The 13,326-nt window shown below is 42.4% G+C and overlaps 1 protein-coding gene across 1 annotated transcript in view; it reads left to right on the top strand.

Annotated features, from left to right (window-relative positions):
• Positions 1–13,326, top strand: part of LOC143280385 (receptor-type tyrosine-protein phosphatase T-like) — a 230,871-nt gene that overhangs the window by 207,874 nt on the left and 9,671 nt on the right. The window contains exons 27-30 of the mRNA XM_076585020.1: positions 1,694–1,843; positions 5,576–5,675; positions 9,995–10,068; positions 13,049–13,183. Coding sequence (XP_076441135.1) covers positions 1,694–1,843; positions 5,576–5,675; positions 9,995–10,068; positions 13,049–13,183 — 459 coding nt within the window. The remainder of the gene's footprint in view (positions 1–1,693; positions 1,844–5,575; positions 5,676–9,994; positions 10,069–13,048; positions 13,184–13,326) is intronic.

The raw sequence follows: 13,326 nt of genomic DNA, 5'->3' as shown, positions 1-13,326 counted from the left end.
AATGTCTAGCGTCCAGACCACCACTCAAAGTCTAGTGGAGGAGGAGAAAATATCCGCGGTTGAGCTGTGCTCAGATAGCCATCACTCACTCGTTGATGGTGATGTTGCAGGAGCAGTACGTGTTTGTGTAAAATTATCTGTTGTTGGCTTACATCTGTGGAGAAATCATCATCACCATCATCAGTCATCACTATCATCATCATCATCACCATCATCAGACATTATCACCATCATCATCATCACCATCATCATCATCACCATCATCAGACATCATCACCACCATCATCATCACCATCATCAGACATCATCACCACCATCATCATCACCATCATCATCATCACCATCATCAACAGCAGCACCATCATCATCATCACCATCATCATCAGTCATCACCATCATCAGTCATCACCATCATCACCATCATCAGTCATCACCATCATCATCATCACCATCATCAGACATCATCACCACCATCATCATCACCATCATCATCATCACCATCATCAACAGCAGCACCATCATCACCATCATCAGTCATCACCATCATCACCACCATCATCATCATCATCATCATCATCATCACCATCATCATCATCACCATCATCATCACCACCACCATCATCATCATCATCATCACCACCACCATCATCATCATCACCACCATCATCATCACCACCATCATCATCATCACCACCATCATCATCATCACCACCATCATCATCATCACCACCATCATCATCATCACCATCAGCATCAGCAGCACCATCATCAGTCATCACCATCATCATCATCATCACCATCATGTCATCACCATCAGCAGCAGCAGTACCATCATCAGTCATCATCATCACCATCAATATCATCATCAGTCATCACCATCACCATCACCACCATCATCATCATCACCATCACCATCAGCAGCACCATCATCAGTCATCACCATCATCATCATCATCACCACCATCATCATCATCACCATCACCATCAGCAGCACCATCATCAGTCATCACCATTATCGTTAACTGTGTTACAGTATTGATGTTGGTGATGTTGCAGGAGCAGTACGTGTTTGTGTAAAATTATCTGTTGTTGGCTTACATCTGTGGAGAAATCATCATCACCACCATTATCATCATCACCAACGTCATCAATCATCACCACCGTCGGTAGCTGTGTTACAGTATTACAGTTCTCTGTGGCTGCCTTCACCTCTACACTCCATCTCGCTCACTACGATCAGCTTCGGATCCACTCTGTTTACACATACCCAGATTCAAGCTCTCGACTGTTGGCCGCAGTTCTTTCTCTGTCTCTGGACCTTGCAGTTGGAATGAACTTCCTCTTTCGCTTCGTCAAGTCTCCACACTCAGCTCTTTCAAGTGTGGCCTTAAAACCCACCTCTTCCCGAAATAGCCTCCCTTCCCTGCCTCTTCCTTGTCTGCAGTTTCTCCAGTTTTAGAGTTATGCATGCGTGTGAATGACTGGTGCGAAAGCGCTTTGATTTGTCTATGCACAAGATTCAGCGCTATATAAATACCATTATTATTATTATTAGTGTTGTTGGTGGTAATGTTGCAGGAGCAGTACGTGTTTGTGTAAAATTATCTGTTGTATCTGTGGAGAAATCATCATCATCATCATCATCACCATCATCGATAGCCACATCACAGTGTAGTTGTTGGTGATGTTGCAGGAGCAGTACGTGTTCGTGTACGACAGCCTGCTGGAGGCCCTGATCTGCGGAGACACCACTGTTTCCAGCCACGCCTTCCCGGAGATCTATAACGACCTCTGCCTGTTCGACTCCGACATCGGCAAGACCAAGCTGGAGGAGCAGTTTGAGGTGAGCTGTCTTCTGTGACAGTATTGCCATCAACAACCAAAGAGCGGCAATGGCCGAGTGGTTAAAGCGTTGGACTTTTCACTCTGAGGGTCTCCGGTTTCGAATCTTGATAATGGCGCCTGGTGGGTAGAGGGTGGAGTTGTTTCCGATCTCCCAGGTCAACATGATTATGTGCAGACTTACTAGTGTCTTTCCCTTCCCTTCGTGTGTATACGCACGCAGAAGATCAAATACGCACGTTAAAGATCCTGTAATCCATGTCAGCGTTCGGTGGGTTATGGAAACAAGAACATACCCAGCATGCACTCCTCCGAAAGCGGAACATGGCGGGGTAAATGAAGAACGGTCATACACGTAAAATGTTACACGTCTGAGTGTGTACGTGAGCGTGCCTAAAATCTTATTGAATGACACAGGAAACGAATGATGAGCGCCCAATGTCAGCCGGCTCTACTCAGGTAGACAGCCTGTTGTGCAAATGACCCCGAGATTGTAAACTGCTTTGAGCTTGGTCCTCCACCAAGGATAAATGCTATATAGTACCCATATTAAAAAAGAATTTTAAAAGTATGAGAAATAATGACATGTCTTCAAAATCCGCCACCCCACCCCCAGCGCACATCAGTTTCAAAGGGTAAAAGAAAATTTTAATTGGACTGTTTAAGTCAAATTGAGTTGTTCTACTTTGTGAGAAAACCACTATTCACGCATTGATGGAAATGTTTATGTATAATTATATTCAGAGAGGGGGTGAGGGGGCCGGTGGCCAGTAGGGGGGTGGGGGTTAATGAGGTGTGTTGAGATACTCTCTCTTCAGCAGTATTCTAAAGAAGAGAGAGAGAGAGAGAGAGAGAGAGAGAGAGAAACTCTACACAACAAACAATATCTTAACCCAGTTACAAACTTTTTATTTCGTCAGGAAAAACAGACAAAACTGAATACCTAACTTTGTATGTTTTTTGTTTCTTCTTTGCTCATCAAAATACGGAGGATGTGTTTTCTTCTTCTTTTTTTTTCTTTCTTTTTTTTTTTTTTTTAACGAAAGTCCAAAAGTTCGAAGGATTTTTCTCCCCGGTATTCACTTACCGTACACGGCTGTGTTCTCATCCTGGCCATTCACGGCACGCAATGATGATGATGGTGTTTTTTGAACTTCCGCCCACGTCATGTTCACGTTCGTGCACGCGAGGTTTCGCGAAGGGACTGGGGGTTATGATCGCGATTATTTCAAAGGAAGGAGAGGGGGGGTGGGGGTGGGGGTTAAAAACCTCATGGGATCTCATCACGTCACGCTGAAAAAGTGGCCAGGAGGGGTGAAGAGGGGTTTTTTTTTTTTGGGGGGGGGGGGGGGGGGTGACAAGAATTTTGAAAGTGTGGTTGTTGACTTCACGGTATAAAAGTTCAGCTCAGAGAAGAGGAATGAAAGTGTTTTGAGCAATTCAGTTTCAGTTTCAGTAGCTCAAGGAGGCGTCACTGCGTTCGGACAAATCCATATACGCTACACCACATCTGCCAAGCAGATGCCTGACGAGCGGCGTAGCCCAACGCGCTTAGTCAGGACTTGAGAAAAAGAAGAAGAAAAAAAGAGTAAATAAACAATAGATAAATACATAAATAAGTAAATAAATAAATAAATAGATAAATAAATAAATAATAATTATAATATGAAAAAAAGGTAATAATAATGATAATAGTAATAAATAGATAAATAAATAAGACAACAATGATGATAAATAAGCAAATAAAAGCAAAACATGAAGACGCACATTCACACATACACCCACACATGCATAACAGATATGCGCCAAACATGCAGTTTCACAGATATGAAAGCACAGTCAAATACACATAAACGTACATGAGCCCCAACACACACATACACACACACACACACACACACACACACACACACATGAGCCAAATGAGCAAAAAAGTTTGAGCAAAACTCTTGAAAGTGAGTGGAAGTTCTGCGTTCTACCAGTAACATGGAAAAATCATTTCCTAGGTACATTGATACGTTCGTAAGTACTGTACATTCGCACATACATGTACGCACACATGTTTTTAGCAGAAACATATATATTTACTTACGTTGTTGTTGTTGTTGTTGTTGTTGTTGTTTTAATGAATTTCATGGTGTGTGTATGTGTGTGTGTGTGTGTGCGCACGTGCGTGCGTGTGTGTGTGTGTGTGTTTTAAACGACCACTCATGGTCAGAAACGAAGTGACAGATTACGGTCTCTGTAACTTATCACTGGAACAGGGCCCATATTTCTGTGCAGTGGGAAATAACATTCCGTCAGGTGTTCGCTAGCTGACACGTTTTCAAAACACGCATGTGTACCCAATCCGCCGAGGCAGAATCGGTGAATTAAGTGTTAGACTTCTGACCCAGTGGTCATTGTGATCAGGGACTCGTTTCACCAATGGGGGTGGTGGTGGGGATGAAGGGGTGGGGGTGGTGGGGGGGTCTTGGGAAAGGCAGTCTCCTTCAATCCTCTCAGGTGTGACACTGGGTACCTTGCTTCCATCGAGGTAGGTGAAGACAGCGGTTCAGTTCAGTCCAGTTACTCAAGGAGACGTCACTGCGTTCAGATATAGATATAGATATATATATATATATATATATATATATGCTACACCCCACATCTGCTATGTAGATGCCTGACCAGCAGCGTAGCCCAGCGAGAATAGGACGGCGGAAGGAAAGGAATAGGCCCCGCCTTTCCGATGCCAGACTATATACACAGTGGATGTGACTTTACTGCCCCCCGATGGTCATAAAAGGCTGCAGGACCTTTTAACTTTAACCTAATACACTAAAAATGGCATTATACCAGGTGTTGTGACCAATCAGTCGATCGACCTTTTAACTTTGACCTAATACACTAAAAATGGTATTATACCAGGTGTTGTGACCAATCAGTTGGTCGACCTTTTAACTTTAACCTAACCTTTTAACTTTAACCTAATACACTAAAAATGGCATTGTACCAGGTACCAATCAGTTGGTCGAACGTTGGATGTCTGTAATGTCCTTATGATGTCTAGTAGGACTCAAATGGCTGCTTGAAAACTTGAGTTCGTACGTTGACAAAGCTATTCCAAACGTCGAACCGTGTTTAGGTTTTTCGAATTTTACGATTAGTACAGATAGCAGTCTCTTTGTAAATGCTACACTGTTTTTTGTCAAAATCGCTGGAGAGACGGAACAGCGAAAATGTACTCAAAAAGAGTGAGGTGGTGATAGTATACGTGATCAGATTTCAAAGTTTCGAAATGTTTAATTTCGGTGGTTTGGTTTTGGTTTTGTTGTCATTGTTGTTGTTTCTGATACTTATAAATTCGCGTGTTGAATGGATATGTAGCCTAACAAATGAACTATGTTGTCCTCTCTCTCTCTCTCTCTCTCTCTCTCTCTCTCTCTCTCTCTCCCCCCTCGCTCTCCCCTGTCCATCCTATATATATCTGCATACTTACCTACCCACATGATATACTTGCTCAGGCCTTTCATCCCTATGTTGTCCACTATTCAGTTGAGTGTTTAGTTCTTCCTGTTTTATTTTAGCTGAGATGTGTGCAACACGTGCGCCCAAATGTATACAGGTCGGTTATATTCAAATTCTTGCGTTCTTGCGCTCTCTCTCTCTCTCTCTCTCTCTCTCTCTCTCTCTCTCTGATTCTTATTAACGGAAAGATATTGACATCTCATCACAAGGATGGTGGTTCCAGATTCTGAAGCTGCTATCGACAACCATAGAAAGAGACGAGAGTACGACAGCATTGACGCCAGACAACATTTTCAAGAACAGGTGTAAAAACATTGTGCCAGGTGAGAGACGTCTATCAACATCGTGTGTGTGTGTGTGTGTGTGTGTGTGTGTGTGCGCGCGCGCGCAGACGTGTGCGTGTGTGTGTGTGGACGTGTCCGTGTGCGTGTGTAAATATTGTGTCAGTTGAAACATCACCCAGTGATGACAAATGTCAGCATTGTAATGTTATTATCAAGTGTGTGTGTGCGCGCGCGCGCGTGTTTGTATGTCTGTCAACATTGTGCCAGTTGAAACATCACCTTGTGATGATAAATGGCAGCATCGTAATCGTAATGCCAGGAGCAAGTGTCTGTGTGCGTGTATGTGTCCATGCGTGCGCGCGTGGGTGTATGTGTGAGCAAACATGGTGCCAGTTGACATATAACATAGTGATAATAAATGGCAACATCGTTTTGTCATCAACGTGTGTGTGTGTGTGAACGTGCGCGTGTGTTTTTATGTGCGTGTGCGCGCGCGCCCCGCGCATGTGTGGGTGTGTGTGTGTGTAAACATGGTACCAGACAAGACATGACATCATGACAGATGGCGGCATCGTTAATGTCAGAGACAGGGTGTGTGTGTTTTCTTTTCTTTCCTTATAATGGTTTTGATTTTCCCCGTGTGGGTGAAATTATTCCAAGGTTGTGTACGTGTGTGTGTGTGTGTGTGTGTGTGTGTGTGTGTGTGCAAATGTGTGACATGCGCACGCGTGTTTCTATCGACCCCGTCGGGGATTGATCACACCATAAAGACGTTTCTTTCCACAGGAGAATTAAATTCGTCTCACCACAGGCGAAGTGGGTTGGCTATGCCAGGCATAGTCTGCTTCTATAATACACATGTATAAATGTCATCACACACTTGTCCCCCCTTTTTTTTCTTTTTCTTTTTTTTAAAGTCAAGTACTGATTAAGTAATAACTTCAGTCTTTGACCAGACGTATAGACGAACTTGTACAAAAGTGAATTATTGTATGTGGACTGGGTTTAAACTGAGCTGCACGGCACAGAGAAAGAGGGCAGATCATGCCAACAAGGAGAGCATCAAAGGCACGCACTTGAATTGGAGGCAAGTCACGTCTCAGCAAGAAGGCTCAGGCAGACAGAGAACGCCGCCCACGTACAGAACAGGGTCTGACCCTGCCCTCAACATCAACAGCGCGACTGCAAATCCCCCACTTGGCCTACAGAGAGAGTCTCGTGGCTAACAACACGGCTATATCTTCATCGAGATCGAGGGACAGCCATTATACGTTTATTAATTTTTGTTTTGCTCACCAGACTGCAAATTCCCCCCACTTGGCCTGCAGAGAGTGAGTCTCTGTGCGTGGCTGGCTGCACACGGCCATGTCTTCATCGAGACCGATCGACAACCATTATACGTTTATTATTATTATTGTTATTAACTCACTCAGTACGGCCAGTCCTCTCTTCTCCTCTACACAGACCCCTCGGATGTCCAGTGGGTGTCTGAATGACACAACCTTTAGCTCCCGTCGTCAGAATTGTGGTTTTCTTTGTCAACATTTACCTCTTCAGTATAAGAGCCTTCCGATTGCAATATTTTGATGATGGTAATTGGGGTGAAACGCTGTTAACATCATCTCTTTCGCCGTTCGTATGGAGAGAGTTAATGTTTGTGCATTTTGGAATCCATTCGTCAGAACAGCCTTGACAGATTCAGTAAAAAAAAAAAAAAAAAAAAAAAAAACGCTTATTGAAAAGAATGAAGGAAGAAACACTTTTTTTTTCTTTCTTTTTTTCTTCTTTTTTTTAAATATACAACAATCCTTTACTTTCTCAGAACTTCGACAAATAGGCCTACTCAACACGCACATTGACAGACTTGGGGGCGGGGCGTAGAAGTGGGAGTGGAGTCCTTGTTATGACAAAAGGCAAAATTTTTAAACTTATCTCTTGCGTTGTACACACACACACACACACACACACACACACACACACACGTGTGAACAAATGGCACGAGAGAGACATAGTGGTTTCAATGCGAATTCGTATGATCTCTCCTGTCATTAATTTTATTTACATGGTATTCGTTTGTGTGTGCGTGTGTGTGTGTGTTTGGAGCGGGGGGGGGGGGGGGGGGGGACAAGCACGAGGGAGAAAAATCGCACTGGTGTCCATTTGAAAGAAAAAAAAATCACTAAAACAGAAAAAACAACAACCCTGTAATCATCATGAACGCGTGCGCGTGCGCGTGCGTGTGTGCGCGCATTTGTGTTCTGCATGCGAGTACGTGTTTTCGCAGTATAGCATTTCCCCCTGCCCAAATCCCCCCCCCCTCCCCCCCCACCCCACCCCCACCCCCCCATCCCCCCCTTGCCTCACTCGAATGTCCCGCTGTTTTTTCTGTTCTCAACTGTACGCCTCACCAGACTGAATCTCACTCCATCAATGTCTGGGTTCGCCTTCACCAACGCTGGCATTGGGCAGTCGTGCGTGATGCCTCACAGTGAGCAGCCACACATTTTTCGGATAACATACATATTCCACCCCTCCCCCGCCCGAGATTGGAGTTAAGAGGACTGAGGGGGAGGTAGGGGGAGATGAGGGTGCTGACCGAAGGGGCGGAGGGAGGGGACTGGCTGGATAGGGGGGGCTTAAGAAGAGGGTGGATGGGTAAGGGGAAAGGATGGCGTGCGCAAGCCGCTTTCTTCGGCGCCAAAATGTCGCGCATAATTGTCGTCTGCAGTGGCAAAAAAAAAAAAAAGAAGAAGAAGAAGAAGAAAAAAGAAAAGGAAAAAAAAGTATTTTTAAAAAGGGAGACAAAAACAAAAAAGAGAGAAAAGAGGAGCATCTACCCGCAGGGAGGTGTGGACTGTCCGCCATGTTGGGTTGAAGGATGGCGTGTAGCGCGCATGCCCGGGCGGACGTGGTGGTGATGTAATGTCGTCTGGCACGCGCTTGCCATCCCCCCCCCCCCCCACCCCACACACACACACACACACACACACACGCGTGATAAGCTTGCCTGTTGGAGGCGAGGCTGTAACGAACGTTTCTGTGTTTTGTTTCGTTTTGTGTTGTTGTGTTTTTAGTCCTTGTTGCCTCCCCACTTGACACACACACACACCCGCCCCCCCATACCCCCTTCTCTGTTACAAAGTGAGACAAGAGTCCCAGTCCATTGTGCCAACGTGGAAAACAGCGGAAAGAAGTAGGAGGGGAAAAGAAAGGGGAAAAAAAAAGGGGGGGGGGGGACAAAAAAAACCTGAAGATGTACCACTTAAAAGAAACTTTTTTTTACTTTTTTTTAGATGGATGGCAGACGCCCGTTAAAGTGGTTAAAAGGGGTGGTGGGGGAGAGTGAAGAGAGAGCTCAGGAGAGAAAAAAAAAAAAGAAAATGAAATTCTCTAGGGACAGGGAAGGGCTGAATTCAGATGACAGCTCCTTCACTTTTTTTGACATCTCCACTCTCTCTCCATCCCTACCTCTTCTGTCCGTACGTATGTATGTTTGTGTGTTTCCAAGTACAGAGGCCGGTGTCACCTTTGATTGATACCCCCACCTTCTGAACATGTCATTTGCTCATTTTTAGTGCAGTGTTGTTGCTTTCTTTAACTGGTCTCAGTTAGTCAATATACAAGGGTGGATACACGTTTGCTTAATTGTCTATTCCTGAACTCCACAACTCTTCTAACCCAGCTCCAACTTGTCACACAGATCAATTCCCATGCCCTTTCTGTTAGACTAGAGTCGAGTTTGAAGTGGATTCATTCCAGTAAGGAAATACAGCCGACTGAAATATATGTTTAAATAAAAATAAAGATAAAAAATCGTAGCCGAAAACTGTCGACCACCAGAAAGGAGGGGTTTTTTTTTGTTTTGTTTTTTCCACGTGACATGTCAGACTGAGCTGACTGGTTGGGAGTCTTCCTATGACCCAGGTGACTGAGTCCATGCTTCAAACACCGGTACTTCTTTGAGATAAGAGAACGGACACAATAATTTTATGCACATAGTTTACCCAGCTACAAGTAGCACGTCAAGTTTTTTTTAACGTCAGCAAAAAGTGACCGTGTTTTTGGACTCCCCCATTTTACGCTCACTGTAGATTTTTCATGTCTTGTAGTCCACCACGCAACGTGTCAAAGTTTCCCAACAGTGAACTTTTCAACAACTGATTTTTTTTTTTTTTTTTAATTACTGTTTATTGATTTCTGTTGATTATTTGCATGTCATATTAAGCAGTGTATCACACTTTAGTATCCCAAGTTCCTGGAGCTGAATTTAGGATGCTAAAGTGTGACCATACCCATCTTTGGTGCATGTGAAAGAAAGAATATTGCATGGTTTGGGGTGGGGTTTTTTTTTGTTGCAGCCAATCGTTGTCGGCCATATCTGATGACACCCATAGATGGCTCAAACGATTACATCAATGCCGTCTTCTTGAATGTGAGTCTCGTCTGTCATTGTGACAGCGTGTGTCTGCATCATATTCATTTGTCACTGTGTGCTAGTGTCTGTCTTTCTCCTATGCCAGATGATAATGTCAGTGCCATTTGAAATCTTGAACTCTATCTTTTGAGTAGTGGGTATACGTATGTTTTAGAGTTCTATGTCTTGTTTTCAGTGATACGCATACTGAAGCATATGATAAGCACTGTAAGAACATCAATTTATTACTACATAAAGTTAACTGTCTGTCGGTGTGCTCTTCTGTCACCAACAATGAACATTAGTAATATGGGTGCATACTTATTTCTCAGAATTTTTGACTCACTTGTGTAAACAAAGTGAGTATGTTTTAACCCGGTGTTCGGTTGTCTGTGTGTGTGTGTGTGTGTGTGTGTGTGTGTGTCTGTGTGTCCGTGGTAAACTTTAACATTGACATTTTCTCTGCAACTACTTTGTCAGTTGACACCAAATTTGGCATAAAAATAGGAAAAATCCAGTTCTTTCCAGTCATCTTGTTTAAAACAATATTGCGCTTCTGGGATTGGCACAAAAAAATAAAGAATGAAGCCTAATTATATGCAAACTGCATTTACTGTTATATTTATATTTTTTGTATTCTCTAAACTTGGCACTTTGATCCGATATTCTGACCCAACAGCTAGAGCAGTCATTAATATCATTTTTTGTTCAAACAGGAACTTCTTTTGCTAAGCATGGAATTTTTATTTATTTTGCAAACGTTTTGGTTCGGATAGTAAAAAAGGGAAATTACTCTGTAATGCTAGTGGAGTTAATTTGCTTTAAACTGATCTTTCTCATCTTAAACATTACATTTTGAAACAAGAGAGGCAAGGCCTTCAAGACTCACTTGTGATGCACTTTTTTTTTTAAATCCAAGCTTTTTATGTATTGAGTATAATTTCAAAATGTAATGTTTAAGATGAGAAAGATCAGTTTAAAGCAAACTAAGTTCCCCAGCAGAGTAATTTCCCTTGTTCTGCTATCTTCACCAAAACGTTTGCAATAAATAAAACTTCCATGCTTAGCAAAAGAAGTTCCTGTCTGAACAAAAAATGATAATAATGACAGATCCTTTGTTGGGTCGAATATCAGATCAAAGTGCCAAGTTTAGAGAATACAAAAAATATAAATATAACAGTAAATGCATTATACTCAATACATAAAAACTTGGATTTTTTTAAAAGTGTATCACAAGGGAGTCTTGAAGGCCTTGCCTTTCTTGTTTTTCTTAGGTATTCACTGGAGTATGTGCTTCTACCGAAACAGGTTATGTAAACAAACAGTCTATGTTTTCTTTTTTATCACGATTGTGGAGGAAAGTAATTCTTAAGTTGAGAAGAGATTGTTAAAGATCGATTCTTTATTTAAAAAATAATAGAAAACGTGGGGTGAATTTGCTGTGTGGGAAAACAATTTGTTTTGCCTGATGTGACTGCGGTAAAACATGCCGTCTGCATGTCACAGTTCAGCAATTTATATATATAAAGATATATATATGTTATTATTATTATTTTCAATCCTCTAAATATGCACTCACACTCTTGTATTGATCTCTTTTCCTCAACCATTAGAAAATCCTCTACCCTTCTCTCTCTGTATTTTGTCCATGTGTGTGTGTGTGTGCGTGCATATGCTTATGACATTTCAAATTGCTACATCCTACTCAAAATTTAAAATGAATAAAATGTGATACAAAAAATGTAAACCCGCACACAGGAAATGACCAAACAAGCTTCATAAATACAGAAACCCCCGCCCACCCCATACACACATGACAAACCAGTTGTGACTAACTGGAGACTAAGGCAAGGGAAGTAATCTTTCATAGACAGCTAAACAGATCCTGGGAAATTGTCCCCCTTGTTTTGACGTGGATGTAACTTCATTTTATGTTGGTGTTCGCAGTGAGCCTGTGATTGCGTAAGTTAATTTTCATGTGGATTAATATAAGTGTTTTCGATTTGATTAATTGATCATACATTAATTTCAGTTTGTGGGAAATGTAAGGTATAACTGCTTGCAAGCAACTGGTCTCAAGGCATAACTTTTTTTTCCCTGTGTGTTTTAATGTTTTATTTTTATCTTGTTCTTTAAGCATAAACAGCTGACAGAGAGGTTTGCTGCGACTTGATATGTAGTCCTTCTGTCACAAGTGTTTGTTTTTTCAGATTGTTTTGTTTTCTTATATTTCCAAATGTCACCATGCAAATGCAATAAATCTGACAGGAGTAACACGAAAGTCTTTTTTGAAAATGCTACAATATAATCAATCTGACAGGATTACACAAAAGTTTTTATGTATTTAACTCCTGTCATAATGCACAAAACCTGGTGTGGTTTTAGGGGGGGTGCAGCACTGCTGAACGCTTCACGCAACATTCTCCATTTCTAGCGGTCATGGGATACGGCCTCGAGCCTCAGTGTACACAAATACAGATCGCTAGATGTGAAACAGGTTTCTTCACAGGTAGAAATGTAAACACTGCAGCAAGAGTTATTATTAAACAAAAGCAGGAACAATACAGATGAGTGTTTTTGTGATCCGTTGCAGACTTTACGGTGGAGGGACGGGTTGCTGGTATTTTGTGTCCTTTATAAAATCTTTGGGGGATTATTCATTCCGGGGAGGAGGGGAAAAAAGTAAATGTGTGACATCTTCAGAAGACCATGGAATAACAGGCCCATCGATTCGGATGAACACGATATATTTTGAGGTAGCTCAATGTGATGCTCACAGACCCAGCTTTTAGGGGAGTGCAGCACTGCTGAACGCTTCACCAACATTCTACATTTCTGGCGGTCATGGGATACGGCCTCGAGCCTCAGTGTACACAAATACAGATCGCTAGATGTGAAACAGCTATCTTCACAGGTAGAAATTTAAACACTGCAGCAAGAGTTGTTATTAAACAAAAGCAGGAACAATACAGATGAGTGTTTTTGTGATCCGTTGCAGACTTTCCGGCGGAGGGACGGGTTGCTGGTGACTCAGATGCCGCTGCCCAACACAGTGACAGATTTCTGGCGCCTGGTCTATGACCACAAGTGTCACACCATCGTCATGCTCAATGATGTGGACGACAAAGATGAGGTATAGATGTCTGTTGTGACCTTAATTACGAGGGGTGTTCATTAAAGATTTCCCCTTACTTCCAGTTATATATATATATATATATATATATATATTGGAGGCTGAAATTGCTTATGTATAAACAGTACATATCTCTATAGTTC

Source organism: Babylonia areolata, chromosome 3 (genome assembly GCF_041734735.1).
Source record: "Babylonia areolata isolate BAREFJ2019XMU chromosome 3, ASM4173473v1, whole genome shotgun sequence".
Classification (NCBI taxonomy): domain Eukaryota; kingdom Metazoa; phylum Mollusca; class Gastropoda; order Neogastropoda; family Buccinidae; genus Babylonia; species Babylonia areolata.
This window is presented reverse-complemented; position numbering and strand designations above follow the sequence as displayed.